General features: G+C 38.8%; 1 protein-coding gene across 1 annotated transcript; it reads right to left on the bottom strand.

Annotated features, from left to right (window-relative positions):
- Window positions 1-958: 958 nt before the first annotated feature.
- rps6ka4 (ribosomal protein S6 kinase, polypeptide 4) lies at window positions 959-18,728 on the bottom strand. Its single transcript, XM_022204941.2, has 18 exons — window positions 17,699-18,728; window positions 15,900-15,971; window positions 14,964-15,031; window positions 14,574-14,724; window positions 14,238-14,353; window positions 12,871-12,978; window positions 12,636-12,716; window positions 10,871-10,974; window positions 10,465-10,615; window positions 10,211-10,372; window positions 9,818-9,943; window positions 8,750-8,883; window positions 8,506-8,599; window positions 7,642-7,812; window positions 6,179-6,370; window positions 5,925-6,084; window positions 5,532-5,695; window positions 959-4,007 (listed from the first exon to the last, which is right to left on the bottom strand). Exons 1-18 carry the CDS (start codon window positions 17,784-17,786, stop codon window positions 3,795-3,797), a joined length of 2,355 nt encoding a protein of 784 aa, XP_022060633.1. The 5' UTR covers window positions 17,787-18,728; the 3' UTR covers window positions 959-3,794.
- Window positions 18,729-19,721: the final 993 nt, after the last annotated feature.

The following is a 19,721-nucleotide window of genomic DNA, read 5'->3' as shown; positions in this document are numbered from 1 at the left end:
TTTGGTGTGTAGAAAGACGTTTCCTGCAATGACCAGAGAGCAGTTTGGTAGAACCATATTTGACTTGTTTTTTCTATGGAATGAACAACTGTCTTGGAGATCTTCAGTTTTTTTGCAACCTGTCTCTTACTCATACCAATTTCCAGCAGTGGAAAGATGGCTGCCTTCGTGGCTTCACATAATTCTTTTGTTTTAGGTATCATGGGAGAGCTGACAACTTCTGAGTTGTGCTTGAATGTCAGCAGGAAACCACTCTAGACCTTTGCATGTGCAGTGCTGCTGATGACAGGAAATGGCCTCTTATATACCCTGGGAATACAATTAAGTTTAAGCAGGCCGAACAGGACATAAAGTATTGTGGAATCAGCTGCATTTTTTGTCGTGTTCATTGTATGTTTCAGGTAATATACCTTTAGTGGTACCAAGCATTGAAATGAACAAGAAATGGAAGAAAACAAGGGTGGTCTAATAGTTTTTCCATGGCTGTATATGTAGTCTGCACTCATTTTCACTAAGAATGCCTCCGATTATTGCCCACAGAAGTTACAATCAGAAAGAATAAGGGGTTTCATATGTGATATATTTGATTAAAATAATAGATCTTCCGTATGCAAATGGCAACAGCTTTTTTAATTTAAGAAATTAAATGGTTTTATGTAGACACTTGTATGAAGATGACATCAGGAAGTGCTGAACGATGGTTTCTAATGTGGTTTTGACATTGATTAAAGCTTCTGTGAATTTTTTATGAGCGTTTCCCTCCTTCTGTTAGGAAATACATTTAGAAAAATGGCTGTCGTCAAATGGAACGGTTATCAAACTTACTGTATAATTAATTGTGCTTGCTCAATCATGATGGATCTCAGTGTAGTGGGTGCTTCTGAGCAATCTGATTACAAGCATTTAGAGAACAGCTACAACACGCAAATAAAAAAAAAAAACAGGAAAAACACAGCCATTTATTTAAAAGTAATGTTTATTTTGCACCAGCCAAAAAAAAACAACAACAATCTTGGTGCAAAAAGATAAATTCCCAGTTACGACATCAGTGACAGTGCATTTCAGTAAAATAGTAATGCTCAACAAAAAAAAAGAGAAGAGAAAAATATCATCTACAACAACAAAAGAATATCAACACCAGTAAAAGCAGTTTCTGCAGTAAAAATATCACGACCAGTTACCTTTTAACAGACAATGGTGGGAAACGACATCAGGAAAATAATACAGTAACTTGCAATAATGCTCCATCTGGTAGAGAAATATCAGAACGACCAATCTCCCAGCACCAGTCGAACTCTCAGACAACCACACGCACACACAAACACAAACACACACACACACAGGACTGGTACACAACAAGAGCCAAATTAGGATAATCCCATTACCACAGCATTAAATCAATTACATGTAATAAATATCAATGAAAGCACCTTTAAAGCTGAAATGTGTTTAATTGATCAACTGACTGTGCAACATGTAAAAAAAAAAAAAAAGTCCAATAAAAACATTATTACATCAGAAGACTAATACCATTAAAACAGCCGTCAAATTTGAAATCATTACATACATTTGTTTTTTTGTTGTTGTTTTTTTTTTTTTTTACTCTGAATCATGAATATATACAAACCTCTCACAGGATCATCTCCCAAAAAGTCATGATTAAGTGTCTCATTCTGTAACATATTTTAAATTTCAAAGCCATAAAATGTTTAAAAACGAATAACTTCTGGAAAAAGACAAAAGCCGAGCCCAGGTGAGCCGAGCTTCATCAATATTTCACCGTATCAAATCAGATTGTATTTGTGGGAGCCGCATGTGGCGCTGGTCTGAGCCCAACAGAAGCTATAATACTCTTTAAAAATGCACAAAGTCAAGGCGATGTGCACTCGGATCACCGAGACCGATTTTGCTCCCGTTTATGTGCAAACGCTGAAGCTGCACTTGGGAGCGTTAAAAAAAAACCCTTCCAAGTGGCATTCCCATAGTGGGCAAGAGATACCAAAATATAGAAAAAGTTCTTACATTTCATCATCACGACAGAGTAGCATGCTAGAGATTTTCAGATCAGCACAACAAGGCGAGAAATATACAGCGAGTATGACAAGAAAACCGCACTCTGTGTAATGACTGCTCCTTTGTCTTCATGTGTTTTTACAGGTGCTACTGTTGGACGCTTCGTTAGCACTGCGATCCCCTTCTAGTCAAACTCTGCCGATCGAAACAGCAGGAAAATCCATGATATGATCTCCGGAAAGAGTTCAACGGGATCCGCAGAGTCGGTAGTGTACTGGAGGTGCAGCTGCAAAGACAGCGCCCCCTGGACTGATGATCATCAAATGGATCCAACAGAGAAGATTTCCAATACAGCTTTATTCATCATATACAATCTCTAAGGTCAAAACTATGAAGGTATTTCGAATTTGTAGTTGTGTACATTGAATTTGTATGTGTATCAGCAAATCTGAATTCCCACACTCTAAGAGTTGTGTACTTGGAAAATAATTTCTTGTATGTGTCGATTTTTTTTTCTTCCCACAAATACAACACAAAAATACACATTCACAAAATCGTAATTCCAGGTGCACAAATCCTTCTCTACAAGTCACATATTTCAACACTGACACGCTCACATTTTGCACCTATTGTTGCAGCACACTAAGTGCAAAGTTGAGGTGAGAATCTGAATATGTGCAAATCTGAATGTGAACTTGTGCAATAAGTATGTGAAATAATTTACCACGAAAATAGCTGTGTCCTCTAACACACGAACACAAATTGCTACTTACAACCACTCGAATCCTCCCCACGAGTCACACATTCTCTGTTTTTTGCAGGTGCAAATCAGAAATCGTACTTCCGGTCCCGCCGAGATATTTGGTGCAAAACTACAAAACGATCCGACCTTTGTATAAATTCTATGCTCTGAGATTGACAGACTTTTCGGCCAGTCAGAGAGATACACATACAAATTCAATGTACACAACTACAAATTTGATGTTACAGGTGCTCAAACATTTTGCACCTGAAATACCTTCATACAAAACCTGTCACAATATTTTTCCCTCTGTGCTCAGTCCTTCCAGCAATTTGTTTTGTGACCATTTGATCGTTTACATTCTCTGCAAAATAGTGCAAACAGTGAGATTTTTTGACTCCAAGCGAGTCTAAAAAAATCTCAGAGAACTGCTATTGTGGCAGATTGGAGTGCCTCCGTGTGGCACAGCACTTGTGCCTTGGCTTTAGCAGTATTTATTTTTTGCTCAATTTTAAATGTGTGTCAACGTTAAAAGTAACTAAACACGACAATAAAAGGATTAAGTCTATAAATTACTGGAAGGACTGTTTTATTTGCTCTGTGCAAATTTGTGTGTCTTCACAACAACTGAATTGATATATTTACTTCTTTTGCTGTATATATGGCTTCTGCTCATTTATGGCTCCTTTTTCCCTTTTTTCCCTATATAGCCAGGCACTGATTCTTATCTGCAGAGAAAACAGGTAAATGTCTCATGCTTAACTTCTAGTGTGTGGTATCACCAAATTCTTGTGAGCAAATACTGAATAAGTACGAACATTTTCTCAAGGCCACATCTTCTTTTCTCAATGAAAACGCATGTTTGGTTTGTGGAGAATACGAGGAATGAATACGCGTTTCTGTAAAACAAGTGGACACTTTACATTAGCCAGTGTTGTATCAGTGTGTTCTTTGGAACTGACCACTGGAGGACATTATGTTGCCAGTAAAAGCACATACCACTTCATTTCCGTGCTGCTCTCCCTGCCTGTCATTTCGGCTAGCTCTCCTTTGGGGTCACAGTTTGCTTTGGCTGTGCTTTGGATGCTGTTGCAGAGGCGGAGGAGGACGTGGAAGAAGAGGAGGAGGAAGAGGATGAGCTCCATCGGGTCTCTACGCCTGTGCTTGTCATCTTTAGCTTTCGTCGCTTTGCAAGAGGAGCGTTGTCAACGCTTTTCAGAAAGAAGCCCTCTCTTTTACCACGGTTGAAAGCCTGGTGATAGACAAAAATCCCAAAAAAAAAAAAAAAAAAAAGAGGAAATGACAGGAAGATTAAACAGAGTGACTAGATTTACAGTTAAGCCAAACATTATTCACACTCGTACCGTTTCTTTTCTTGAGATATTTTTTACTTTGAGCAATAGATTTCTACTGCCTGGAAATAATAATAATGACAGGACACGGAGTCAGAGATTTAAATATAACTATTCATATGTCGCCAAGTCCAAAATGATTAATACCTTTTCTCAGTAATCGATGGCAGTACCTAAATTTGTCATCACATCTTCTTATATTTACTGACAGTTTTTCTGCATGTCTCTACTGGGATTTTGTTTCACTTCTCTTGGTGATGATCTCCATCTCTTTGAGGTTGAAAGCTTCCCTACATCACTCCGGTCTTCAGTTCTTCCAAAGATTCTTGATGTGATTCAGGTCTGGACTCTGGCTGTACGGCTTCAAAATGTTGATACTGTTTTCTTTTACCCATGTCTTGACCACTTTGGCTGTACATTTCAGATCAGCGTCTTGTTGGAAGGTCAAGTACCGCTGAAGGCCATGTTTTGTTCAGACTGCCTGATGTTGTCCTCTTTCCTTGTTATGTAATTTACTTTGACAAGGTTGTCTGGCTGAAAAACACTCCCAAAGCATCACATTCCCTCCACCAGGTCGGACTGTGGGACGGTATTCTTGGGGTTCAACACTTCTCCTTGCTTGGACCAAATGAAAACCACATCACCACATCCATGTCCAAACAACTCAATTTTCATCACATTCCATGACAGAACTGAAGACCAAAAGCTTTCTCCTTTGTCCAAATCTGCTGCTGCATAAGCTTGGTGAGCTTTTTGTGTGCCTGTCTTGAAGTCTTTCCTTGTCAACGTCCATGTTGACCAGCCTCAATTGAGATGTCGATATGAGAATAGTTCAGATTCACCAGGATGGTCTTGGTTCTGATCCTTGAATCCTTTTTGGTCTCTCTCACTACTATTCTTTCCAGTCCAGGGGTCATGCTTAGATTTTTCCCACTTGTACTTTTTGATTTTGCTTTACAGTGAGGCCACTGGCACTGGACATGACTTTATGTCCTAATAACAGACTCACTAAGCTCTTTGGTTCGCTCAATGACTTACAATTGATTAGCAATCGACGGGAAGACTACTGAATCAGCTGTTCTCAATTTATGGTAAATTAGAATGCTCAAGAGCACGGTAGAAATTACCAGAAAATGTAGTGTCCTAAAAATCAGCAATTTCAAAGGGCATGAACAATTTTGGACAAGGCATTCATACTACAGACTAAAGAAAACAACACAGAAATAGTTAAAACTATCCATAACATTTCTAACACAATATCTTACTGTTATTTGTTGCTGGTTGGTTATTTTCAGCCAGAAGAAACTTACTGCTCAAACAAAAGCCCACTATAAATCATAATTTGCCATGGGCATGGATCATTTTGGCCTTGACAATAACATCTCTTCGAAAAGCGTTGACATATTGTCACACAAAGATATTACCTTGTAGGTAGCATTGACATAGGTGCGGACAGTCGGCCCACTGGACTCCAGTACATCTGGAGTGCACAAAGGAGTGGTGGACATGGATGCGCCGCCCTGCAGCCAGCTGTTCTCTTTCAGATCAGAGAGCTTCAGACGCCTCTCTGGATCCACTGTCAGCAGGCCTTAGATCACAGAGAGACACATTAAGGCAGGCAAAGGGACACAAACAAGCAAGACATGACATATGACAAATAACATTTGTCCGACAGCTACACTGCACTTTCATAAACACAGCGAGAAATCCCTAAACCATCCGCCATGCCATTCCCCAATAAAGCAGAGAGCAACTCCAGTGTGGCCCATTTACCAAAATCAAACTGTAAACCACTAAAATCTAACTTTTTCCTGTACCTTTGACAAGCTCTTTGGCATCCTCCGATACGCCCTTCCAGGCTTCCCCATCCAATGAGAAATCGCCCTCTTTTATCTTTTGCATGATGTCGGCAGCATATGATGAGGTCATCCCACGCTGCTCGCTCTGAAATGGCACCTGGCCTGACAGCATGGTGTACTGATGAAGACACACACACAGTCAACACGCAGTCATTAGTACTTCAGCTAAAACGGACAGACATGGCAGAATCAGCATATTCAAGTTCAATTACCAGGATGACCCCGACGCTCCAGAGGTCACAGGCTTTATCGTATCCAGCACTCTCAAAAAGCTCTGGTGCAGCGTACTGCAGTGTGAAGCAGGGAGTCTGCAGGGGGGCGCTGCCTGCAGGGCACAGGCGGGCAAATCCAAAATCTATTACTTTTAGCACAGCGTCCTCCCCCTCATCTGCAAACAGCACGTTCTGAAAGATAAACAAACACCATCATGATCCGCTCCTGTTTTTCTTTACTTGTTCAGAGCTCAATTACTTCATACTAATAGTAAATACTATAGCTTTTAGTTGTTTTACCCAGTGCAGCAGCAAAGGTGGGTGTTCAGATGTAGTTTGTGAAAATTAGATTAGATGTTGGCGCACAAGATGTCTCCACGTCACGTATTTTAACACGAGCTATCATCTGTTGACTCTGCTGAGAAGCGCAAACTCAATATTTGTTTGAAATGTGCAGGAATTTAGTAATAATGTAGATAAATAGTTTTAATCAAACATTTTCCAAGCAGTAAACCCATTCAGACTTGCATGAAAAATAAAAGTTTATGTGATTGCCAGAGGCATGTAAAATTAACAGCAGTGTTATTTCTGCACAGAGCATTATTTGCCACCCCCAAATAGTAAAATCACCAGCATTAAAATGATAATTATCAAGCATAAAAAGATTTTGTTAATTAGATTTTCAGTTACTGAAGCACAATAGATATTTTAGTTTATAAAATGGTAAGATATAACAAGGAAATGCATCGGTTTCTGTCAAATAAGGCATCAGACACACTGCCTTTACTACACACAGACCAATCATGCTCACTGTCATTTACAGTCATTCCCAAAAGGCCCATTATGAGCCAAGGACAACCCTGCATGGGTGAGTCTTGCCACTATCTGTCATCCACAACTGCTATACACTATATATAAGTCTTCTCCTTCATATAATTTAATCCCACAGCCATCCGAAGATGGCAGGAAAGACGCGTGATAAACCTGCAGCCTAATTTTTAAAAAGTGCCGCAGCATTGTTGACTGCTGTGTTTACCTTGATTACATCATGTGTAAACAATGCTGCAAACTAACCACACAAGCAGCGGCACACACCACACGGATTGAATAGAACTCTGGAGGATTGTACAGCACGCATGCAGCTCACAGCAGAAAAATACTGAGACAATTAAAATTTCACTCTGTTCTTATTTCCCCAAATTACAGGGGCTCAATAATTTTACACTGTGACTTCCTTCAGATAATTTCCCTGAACTAATGCAGCATTTCGAATAGATGAAAACTTTAAATCTCAATATAATGCGATTCAGCAGCAATGTAGGTGGAATAACTTTAGACTGGTAAATTCGCATAACTCCGATCATATAAACAGTACTGTATTGTGCATTGTGTGTAACTGGGATAGTACTTTTTACATGGGAGCTAGTATATTGCCAGGAACGAGTCAAGTCATCAAATCCCACCTCTGGTTTGAGATCTCTGTGCACCACTCCAGCGTCGTGCATGAAACTGACAGCAGAGACCAGGCTCTGCAACAGCTGACTGGCCTCCGCCTCGCCAAACAGTTTCTTCCTCTTGATCCTTTCCAGCAACTCTCCACCTCGCAGAAGCTCCATCACTAAATACGTGTGGTACTAACAGAGAAGGACATACACAGAGAGAAAGCTTGACTTGATGTAACACAGATTCTGTCCTTTAAAACTGGGGTAAGCAGTATTTTATGGCTTCATCAGGCAAAAATGCTACAATAATATTTTAGCATTTTGTAATTCAAGTGGTGTGAATGTAAACTAGAATTTTGCATCTAATATTGTCTGTTTTCAGGGTGAAAAACAAATTGGCCATGACTGGAGATTTTGGCCTATCAGAGTTCTTTTTAGAGAGAGACATTGTTCTTATTGGTTGTTTGAGAAATGACGGTGTGTATGTGCATCTCCTTTCAAATGATGAAAAGCCTGTATCAATGGTGTAAAATCCTGTAGGAAAAGTTGCTCTTCAGGCATTGGCAAAAACTGCTTAGACTGCAAAGCAGATCCCAAAAAACAGGACGATGGCATAACAAAATGTGTCTACAATGAAACTATATTAATATCTATGAAACCTACTAGGACTAGATTAGAACATTTTGAGCTTGCCATTCATCTCTACTACAGTCTTGTGTTGCATTTTTGTAAGAAGCATACAAAGCATGGTATGTTGTGCATTTTTAGGACTTCTGCTTACCACAGCTTTAAAGTACACAATGTGTGTACAGTATTTGTTGTGTAAATGTTGTCAGTAATTGTACAAGTCATCCCAATGTGGATCCTATCTCCACTCCATTGTACCTGATCAGTGTAGACGTCATGCAGCTTGACAATGTTGGGGTGGGCCTCACATTGCCTCAAGGCAGCAATCTCCCTCTGAGTGTTTGCCTCCATCCTAACACAGTCAAAATAAACAGCGTTACCAAGGACACTCCATGACTTACACCATCAGACGGTACAGTGATAACAGCAAAGCACAGTCAAGCACACCGACACAAAGCTACTAAAAGAGCAGAGTAGTAAGCAGCATCGCATCCCTGCTCACCTGCGGCTGACGATCTTGACGGCATACTCGTGGCCAGTTTGCTTGTGTCTGCATTTCCTGCACACAGAGAAACTACCCTCACCCAAGGGTGGGCCATGAAGACACAGCTCGTAGTGCTGAAAAAACTGGGATTCCTAAATGAAGAAGAAACAAATCAGCATTGAGCTGTCAGTGGAGATGTGATGAGTTAGACATTTTCAGGCAATAGGACATGGCTTAACAGCAAAGTGACAAGGACATGACTTTGGCGTCCGCTGATCAGTATGTGATAGGAAATGCATTTATTTACTTGTGTACTTAACAGTGAGGCTTATGTGCATCTACTCTTGTACTGTACCTTAAAACAGTTTTGAGGTACTTGAATTATAAAAGTATTTCTGTGTCACATAACTTTATTCTTCTACTTCGCTATATTTCAAGAGGAAATGTGTATTTTTTCCCATACATTTATTTAAACAGATATGAGGACAACTTCACAAATTAAAATACTTTGTTTTCAGTCATGATGGAAGTTCGGCTGCCCCAACAGATACAAGAAAACCAACTAAAGGATGAAGTACATGCCAGTCAGGTACAGTTTATACATGCACACACTGTACTGTGACGAGGCCTGAGTAGCATAAAAACACCCAGGTGGATGCTCTGTGGGTGTCCATAGATTTTACATTGCTACACACAACATGTATAATCACTAGACAGAACATCATGCATTCTTGTAGATCAAACTATGATACAACTAAACAGCCAGTGAGAATATATATATATATATATATATATATATATATATATATGTATAAATTGATATATTAGTAGCAACAAAATAGTATTCTATAAATATGCAAGAGTGATGCTAAAGTGCTGTATAATAAAACCAGAACACAGTTAAGTCAATACATCCTGTCAGATAAGGCATGCCCACTTTGATTAATAGACTAGCTTCTCTAGCTCTCTTCCTTCCTGTCTGTTGACAAGCAGAACTGTCTCTATAGCATAAAGCAAAAAAAACAATCCATGTCCAGATCATTTCAAACCTTGAACAATAATAGTTTCCTAAGCCCAGTTCCATACCTGTAACATTGCACTGCGTTGGACAGAAGCAGAAGCTGGTCGTTCAGCACCAATCTGGGATTCTACAAAGTCTCCCATCACTGCGTTCTTATTGAACAGTATGGAGGGAGCAACAAAGGAGTAGCCCTGAAACAGAGGAGAGATGTTGGATGTAATGAAGTGTCGATACACTCTGAGTGAGAAACAAAAGAGAGCCAACTTATGGAAATCACAGATGTATGAAAAGACATCAATAGGCCTGAAGACATCTTAGTGAGTGTTATTAAAATAATAATGTTAATATTAATTAAATTTGAATCTACTTTTTGGGATGTTACAATTCTCAGATGGTGATTTCAGTATTTTTTGGAAACAACTTTTGCTAAAATTCAGTGTCAGAAAATGAGGACTGACCTGGAAAAGGCGGTCTGTGCTTGGGGGTGTGCTCGCTGGAGAATAAACAGGATCCATCCCAGTGAATTCCTCAGCAAAGTTCCCCACATCAAGCTCACTCTTCAGCTCTGGCTTGAACGGACTTGACACCTTCTTCTGTGCGAGGTCAGCCCAGTTCAGCCCCTACGAGGAAAAAAAAAACGGCAAATGGAAAGAGTTACAGATCAATGAAAAGATGGGAGGAGAGATATGTGAGTGACTGACAGTTCACAGACCTTGAAGAATTGATGTGCTTTGATGTCTTCAGCCCCTCGTGGTCCAGAGCCCAGCCTCTTGTGAGGGTCCTTCACCAACAATTTCTTCAGCAGGTCCTGAGCAGTGGACCCAATCATAGAGGGGAATGGTGGATCACAGCGCAAAATACGTCTGAGGAAAGGGAGTGAAGAGAAGGTCATTTTGTTGACATAATACCCCATAAAATATACTGTTTGACAAAATTCAAAGCCTGCCTCAAGAATTTTAGTGTTTAAATATGCATTTGGAGCTTGTTCCAAATAGATCACTTGGCGGGAAGTAAGTACTAACTGAGACGATAATACAGATTTTAACGACTACAGAATGTGTCAGGTTGATTCAAAATTTGAATTTACAATTTATGGAGATGGAGTCGGCGGTACTCACTTTGACACATCACTCTGTGAGTTCCTCTCTCCCTCCAAGGTAAAAGGAGAAGCTCCCGTCAGCAACTCAAACATCAGGATTCCAAGGCTCCACCAATCTACTGACTGAAGCAGAATGCAGGTGGAGAAGAATTATGCAGAGGAAAAACAATAAGATATGACAAGGAAATGCACCCACTGTGTATTTATTTAGGGGATCCTGGATTGACTGCCATCATACCGCCTGCCTTTCATGACCGAAAATATGCTAATATACTTTAAAAAAAAACCAACAATGTCTGTGTGAAGGGATGTCAGAGATTTGTTTCTAAACACATTATACATGGCAGAAAGCAATTACTGAAAAATGTGAAAAGACTAAGCCATGTACTGCATTATGGAGTGACACCATTAAACTGTTTTTCGTTCATTTTGGATTAAGGATTCCTTGGGTGGATCAGAAATCATGGCAAGGTGTCACACTGGAGACATACTAAGAAGGACGCCTGCCCCAAAACTCTAACTTGTTGAAAAAGATACTGCATTAACGTCAGAGGTTCTCCTGCTCCTTAGAATTTACTACACCTACTACAGCCCGTAGTTTTGCAGCTTGGTATACATCTGTCCTGCTCTATCTTCACTGAATGCCAGAATTAATGGAAACTCATTTAAATTTTCTAAGAATGACAAGAGGAAAGAGAGGTAGATTGTCTAAAGAGCCACACTGATGGAGAGCTGAGACTCACCACCAACACCTGCCTCTGCAGTGAAAAAAAATTGATGGGACTAACAGACTGGTTTTACTGGTGAATGGGAGCAATATCCCTCCCCAGCCTTCATTCTTCCAACCTGCCAACATCAGGTGCCACCATAGTCCATACATGCCCACCAATGAGTCTAAATATCCTTGTATGTTTAGTTTATTATATGAGATAACTTATTCCAAGTGACAAAATATCTAAAATTTGTAATTCGCATCTAACCTATCTGGTTGGCTTAAAACAAACTTCGGTCAGTTTGCTCAGTTAGTGTGGTTATTTAGGGCTGCTCTGAAAGCTGTCAACCACTGGCTTCAGCATTTCAGAGGAGACAATAAAGCTATTTTTTCATGATTCTGAAATTAGTTATGTGTAATACTTTCTGATGTTTTTAATTGTTAAAATTTTATTGAATGCTTAATAAGACATTTTCTGTGGTGTGAAAAACTCAGAGCATTTTTTAATTGTTTTACACAGACTATTCTTATCTTTGATGGATCTGAGCTATAAAAACACATACACAGTCTCCAACAACTGTGATTGGTCGTTTGATAGTAATACGTCGTGTTTGATTTGGAAAAACGTGCTATCTGTAATAGGCTGTAATCATTTCTGACTTCCTCATTATGGAAACACAATGGTCAGTATTCTGCCAATGTTGCCACAAGTCATTGTCTTGTTTTTACAGTTCTGCTAATCCATGTATGGATTTTGTTAGTTCTGATGGCTTTCCTTATTTTGGTGTTGCATTATTTTGATAAAAAATAATTGCTGTTTATCTATTACTTCTAGCAGGAACAGCTCTGTTTCAGCTGCTACTGTTAACATGTACAAAGAAATTCACTGCAGAGGCATAACACCACCACTGCGAACTAGTGTTTCGGCGGTGCAATAGCAAAGCAACACAGACACACTAGCATAGTTGCATAAATGCTCACAACAGCATAGGTCACTTTTGCATGTTACAGCACAGCCTCTGCAGAGATTCAATGCAGGAGTATAAATAAAGCTTTACTGTCCTTTATTTACCTTGCCGTGCCCCGTCTTCCCCCTGATGATTTCAGGTGCCATGTACTCAATGGTGCCACAGAAAGAGTAGGTCCTCTCCTTCTGTATTGACAAGAAATAAAGCACATATTCAAAAAGCAAAAACAAATCTCACCACAAAAAAATATTGTTCCGAGTGTCCAAACATATCAGCATTCCACGTATTGTTACTGTCCACATGAACACACATTCCTACTGTTAGACTGCATTTACAAACCTCTTCTTCCAGAAATTCTTTGCTGAGCCCGAAATCTGTCAATACCACATGGCCTTCACTGTCTAGAAGAATGTTTTCCAATTTGATGTCTCGGTACACAATCCCCAGCTGCACAAAAACACAGCGAAAACCACATTCATGTTAGATGCAGTCATTTGTGAACAGAGATATCATGCAGTATACATAGAAGAACATATTATTAAGTTAATACATAAAACCACAAACAGAGCTCTAAATGATCTATTGAATGCAAAAATCTGCTGTTCTATAATAAGTTATTTAAATGCTGCACTGTGTACCGCAGTATAGTACACCCATTAAAGGTCATATCTTTGTAAGAAAATGCTGGCTGATGCTAATGAATAAAATCCTCAGCAAAGCATTTATGTTTTCAAAACAACCTTATAAATGCAAAAAAAAAAAAAAATTAAAAATCTACTCTCTTTTTATCTAGTGGTTTGTACACAAGCTGCAGGAACACTTAAGGCTCATTTAATGCCACTGCTGCTTTGTTTAGAAACAAATGTACAGCTACACTAGTTGTGAAATGCTATTAGATAACCACTTCTGTGAGCTCGAGACTATTGCACGGAATGAAATATGAGAATTAGAGAGGACTTTGTGGCCAGCATGATATGATCAAGTTAACTGTCTGGTGAATAAAGTCAAACAATCAGCAGTTTAAATGCCTACTTGTTTAAACAGGAAGTGGTGGTGAAAAAAAAACAAAAGGTAAAAGATCAACAAACAAGAAAAGCACTTAGAGAGCACAGTGTTCTGCCAAGGCTGCTCAGTCGTTTCATTTCCAACAGGTAAGTCCCACTAAGTCCACAGCGGTTGATTTGTAGAAATATTGCAATCATGTGATCTGACGTCAGGTTCACTTGTTGTCATGGTTACAGTGACACCATGCTGTTATCTCGCAATGATACAGAAATCTTTAACAAATCTGTGGATCCAGACTATAAGCTGCATCACTGCCAAAATGTAAACACTTAGTCCTTGTGTCATTTCTGACCTTCACTGAAAATTTCATCCAAATCTGTCAGTCTATTTTTGAGTAATGTTGCGCGCAGATAAACAGACAGACTAACGTACATTTATTGTCACACAACTCTGCCACGTTTCTTGGCAGAGTAATAATGTTGGATGGCCAGAAACAAGGCTCCAATGAGATAATAATGTTGCTCCATGTCTGCTCAGTTTCAGTAAATAAGCATGTGCTTGCCAACATGTAAGCTCATAATAATGTCATATATCTGTGTGGTGTATCCGTTACAGATTGTTTGTCATTCTTCAGCTACCTAGTATCAAAGAAACTGGTAAATCTTGCCTTTACTTTTGAAGCTGGAAAGAGCAATACTCACCTTGTGCAAGTGCTCTAGAGCCAGAATTATTTCTCCGATATAAATCCGCACCGCCTCCTCAGAAAAGTGATCCCGCTGGTACAAATGAGTGAACATCTCCCCGCCGCTCACATAGTCTGTACTCACACACAGACAGAGAGCTTCAATAGACATCATATAAAATGCACACAAAACACACATCCTGCAAAAAATTTCAATAATTCTACAATTACATTTAGCAGATGCTTTTATCCAAAGCGACGTACATCTCAACAAAATCACATATAGCATAAGGAAGAAACATAAAAAAAAACTGAGGAGACAAGGCTTCTCCATATTTAGTGTTCAACCACTCACCCAGGATGAGATGTAGTTTGCTGTGAGTCTGAAAGGCATAGTGAAGCGTGACGAGGAAGGGAGACTGGCGGATGTGCTCCAGCACCTGCCTCTCAGTGCGAGTATGTTCTGTTGTCTTTGCCTTCTGAACAATAGCGGCTTTCTTTAACACCTAAATTGGATATCAAAAAGTTACATTTTGACTAACTGTGATTTTCCATCAGTATCCTAAGTCCTTAGATCTAGAAATTGTAACCATAGTTTATTGGAAAGCCCAAATAACAACTCTAAATACACTTTGAATAAAAGCAAATTCTAAATAAATAATTTATGTGTCTTGAAACTCACAGTTTTTGGCTAAGATGCTGTTTTGAGATCATATTAATTGACTCTTGAGACTAATAATCTTACCTTCATAGCATATAGCTGGCCCGCATCATGGCCGCTGTTCTTCCGGACCAGGAACACTTTTCCATAAGCTAGACAAAGACAAACAAATATTTCCTTGAGTCTTTCAAATTACTGCTGGTACTAAACAAGCAAGTACAACAAACAAAGAAACACCCCATTAGACTGTGCTTTAATTAGCTGTGGGGCCATTTCAAAAGATGAGCTCAGGATGAACAGGTGCAAAAATTATTCAAATCTTTGGGACTGAGATAAACACATGCAAAAGCATTCCTGCACACTAAATTTAATCAGGTGTTGTTTCTTTGAAGGAAACAGCCTCTAAGGTCTCCCACAGGTATTCACTATGGATGAGATCTAATAACAGCATATGGTCTACCTAGTAAACATTCAGATACTTCTCATGCCTTCTTGATAACGGATAACTCCCAAGTCAGGACACAAATAACAAGAAATATTTTACTTCTGTATCCTCGGGAGTACTTTTACTTACAGACTATGAATATCAATTATAAACACTTTACCCCTCAGGATATTTATCCAAGCCTTGTTGTGACTTTTTTTTCTCTTCCCCAAAATGCAATTTAAATTAAAGGATTACCATTTTTTTTAACTTAAGAATTTTTTTTGTTCCATTTATGACTGACACAGAGCTCTATATAGTCAACATGTACAAGTAGTAACTGCTGTGAGGAGACTGCGTGACACTGCTAGCAGCAGCGGTGTTAGGTGTGACCACTGCTAAGTGCACATTTGCCATTTCCAGGATGCATTCCAAGCATGATAGCAGCACAGGGTGTAGAGCAAAAGGATTATTTCAATGGGGCCAAAGTTAAATCAGGTATGGGTTCTGATTTATAAAGGCACAGTTATGCAATTTGTTTATTGCACCTCATATATTTGTATTTCATTTATTTTAGGTCTTCTGTGGCCACTTACCTCCAGTGCCCAAGACTTTGAGCAGTTCAAAGTTCTCCATACCAACCCTTTCAGTGTGGCCTGTGAGATTAGCTAGCGGCAGAAAGAAAAGAGAGAGAGAAAAAAAGAGAAGAATACAAAGCTCAATTTCCATACACTGCAAACAGATTATTGTTTGAGAAGTTCAAGTGGGCACGTTTAAAAAATGTATCAACATTGTATTTACAGCTACCATCTACACAGACACACATTAAAACAGAAGTAATAATAGCAACTTTAGGGCTTTTTAACAAGCATATTAAATGCAAAAGGTACACAGCTTTATTACAATTTAGAAGAAAGCTGTCTTCCGCCCTGCTCTCTATAGATTAGAAGGCAGTCGAACTTGTGGTGTTATCTGCAACCCAATCAGTGGCACAGTAAGTATCATAATTCATTTCTGCTGAGACAGCTGATGAAAACATGCAATGCCACCACTGATTATGATACGGCCAGATGTGCAACTACCCTGAAATGATCAACTCATCGAGGCCGCAGTTCTCTGCTCGATGTGATGCTATCTGTATGGATTTTCTTTGTGAATATACACTGCAAATTCAAATCTAGGATGCACACACAGTATCTGTAAATAATTTAGCTAACTTAACTAAGTCAACAATCAAGTCAACATTTTGTTTTTGTCAAGAGTGCACACCGATACAAATTACTAAACAATATACAGTAGAAATACAATGATACCGTACTGTTCTGCAAAAGTGAGTATGCATCTTAATTTAGTTATTGCAAATTATTTTTAATACATTTATTTATTCAGTTAATTCATTTGAAATAACTATCGATTCAAGATTAATACATTCACAACAATAGAACAATAAAATGTGCAAATCCATTTGGCACTACAACTGGGGATAACATCCCTTTCTGAAGACGGTGTACAAATCTATTTTTCCCAATGTCCCCAGGTTTGACACATTCTGAATGCTTCGCACATGGCTGTGATATGAGCTTGTCGAACAAAATAATTGAGCTTAATTTATAATGAAGACCACAAATCAAAGACAGTCAGTCCAAAAGTTACACACTCTGAAAAACAAAAAATATGAAAACACCTGTATGATAGAGCAAAATCTGAAAAAAGAAACCATCTATAAATAATTTCTATTCAGAGTACTAATTCAGGAGTGGATTCAATTCAGTGATTGATTTTAGTATTGCATTATACTACAATGAATCATAAACAGTAGGGCTGCAACTCATGCTTATTTTATTTGTGGATTATTTTCTTGACTAATGAAGTTGTAGCTTGATCCAAAAAAAGGGCAGAAAATTTCTAGATGTGTTTCCCAAAGCCCAAGATGACATCCTTAAATGTCTTGTTTTGTCATTTTGTCTTAGAAGAGTAAAGAAACCAGGAAATTTTCACATTTAACAGGCTACAATTTGGACTTTCCCCCCTAAAAATAATTCAAGCAATTAAGCAACATAGTTGGTGATGTATCCACTAATTGTGCAGCTGTAATACACACAAGGGTATGCCTTTTATTTATGGCGAATCAAACATGTTTTAAAGTTGTAGAACATTCTACAAAATAAAGCATTTAATAAATGCAATATTACCACAAACTCTTGCTTAAGACAATACGCGGTGATTTTAGCTGTTCACAATGACATCAACACCTCTAACAAAAATTCAACAACAAAATGATACATTTTAAAAGTGTTGTATTATTTAAATGGCGACATGAATCCCAGAATACTGATGCTACTTTCCTCTCTACACAGTGTATATAACGTGATTACAAACAACACGCTTGACTTACCGTTGGTGATTTGATGCTTGACAGTACAGGCCTTTTCATTTGTTTTTCCATCGGAGTCATCGCTACTATCAGATGTGTCCCCAGACATGACTTAAAGTAAAGTAGACTATAGCCTACACAGACTGTTTGTTTACAATGAACTGCGCTACCAAATGTATTACTATTTACTGAACGTTTCGCTACACGCGCAGCAGTTTAAAAAAAAATCTATTGCAGCTGCATTATAAACAACGTAAGGATTATCGAGATGATCGGACAGTTGTGTTTTCGAGACAATGCTGCTGCCCTAATCCCCATGAGTTTGACATCCCGGCGTTTCGCATTATTTATCTCATATGATTGGCCGAATCAATCGGAAAACTTAGACGTGTAACTGTTCAGATCCCCGTTGCTTGGAATCTGTTGCTTACTTTATTTCACTATCCTTTACGTGGAAGACCATCAGAACTACTTTAAATCACTCCGAGTAACTGTGTATGTGTTAGTTGCAGTTTAAGTGGCTAGCATTAGCATTAGCTGCAGTAATCATTATTCATAAGTTAGCTGACGTTACTTGAGAATAACGTTAACCCTACTTTCACACAATCGACTGAGCAAAATAAAAGCTTTTGAGTCAGTGTGCAAACAACTACGACGCTAATCAGTTAGCATAACAGCTACAATCACAAGACAGTTAACCTAGCTAGCTGGTATGGTAGTAGTAATTTGGCAAAGTAGCGTTAGCAGCTAGCTAGCGAACTGCTGTCCGTCAAAGTTTGAACGTTAGCTAACCGCTGGTGTTTAGTTAGCTGTGTTAACTGGCCTCTTCAGACACCAGCTACCACACGGCGTTGGAATAGGCCAGTCTGTGTAGTTCCTTGTCTTCTTTGTCTCCGTTAGAAGCATAGAATGACTCGGCCGTAATGAAAATATTTACATCTTACTTTATATTTTTAGTCAGCGGCAGCAAACTGCTAAATGCTAACACCAGGATGCTTTCGACACAACCTGGGCGACGGTCAGTCACGTGACCACCAGTCGTGTGGGCGGAGCATCACGGCTTGAAGCCTCAAAAGACCTCATAGTGGATCCAGCTGCAGTGATGCTGTTGTACTTTTCCTCCGTACACGACATAAATGGTACATAAATAGGTATGTATTTGTCCGCAAATACATACCAAAGACATGCAGCTCCTAAATAATACATTCACATCAATACATATGAAGAGTTTATTTGCAGAAGCAGGCAACTCTGTTTTATAAATTTTCAGAAAACTTATTTTTTTTGTTGTTCACTTGAGATAATAATAATAGCACTAATAATTTATTTTTTCTCTATTTTGTCATGTATTTTTCTACTGAGTCAAATCCACTCAACTTTAGTTTGATTGATATTATCTCAAGTGAACAATAAACAAAAAAGTTTTCTGAAAATTTATCAAAACAGAGGTATCTGTTTTTCCAAATAAACTCTTCATATATCCAATATATCAGTGGCTGAGGGTGGCATGTAGCTTTATGGGTACCAAGACTCCTTGTTACCAAACAAAGCTTTTTAACAACATGGGTACTATCTAATCTAATCGAGCATGTAGCTTTTTTCTTGTTTTTAAATTTTACATACTTTGACACAAGGAGTCCATTCAGCTTTGATATGCCTACTGTCTAGAGGATACTTACCCATTTATCATCATAGGAGCTTCAGTTGTAATCAGCTAGACCTCTTGTAAGTTCTTGAAAATGTTTCACCTTCATTCAAGATGCTTCTTCATTTCTAACTGACTCAAGGGTAGTTGTAGAATTTATAGTAACTCCAGCTCACATGGCTAGAGGTCCATTAATGGTCCAGGACTCGCATGCCTCAAGGTGTGAATTGCTGTGAAACCAGGTGGGTCCACCAACAACAGGCTCAATCATGGCGATGAAGCTGCCAGTTTACACATCAAAGATGTCTATGATGGCCTTTCTGGGCAATGATCTAATCACAGCATTATAGGTATTTGATGAGCGGTGTCACACTGTTTAGCCTCTCCTATGTATAAGTC

The sequence above is a fragment of the Acanthochromis polyacanthus genome, chromosome 17 (assembly GCF_021347895.1).
Source record: "Acanthochromis polyacanthus isolate Apoly-LR-REF ecotype Palm Island chromosome 17, KAUST_Apoly_ChrSc, whole genome shotgun sequence".
Taxonomy (NCBI): Eukaryota; Metazoa; Chordata; class Actinopteri; family Pomacentridae; genus Acanthochromis; species Acanthochromis polyacanthus.
The sequence above is the reverse complement of the archived record's forward strand: the minus strand, read 5'-3'. Positions and strand labels throughout refer to the sequence as shown.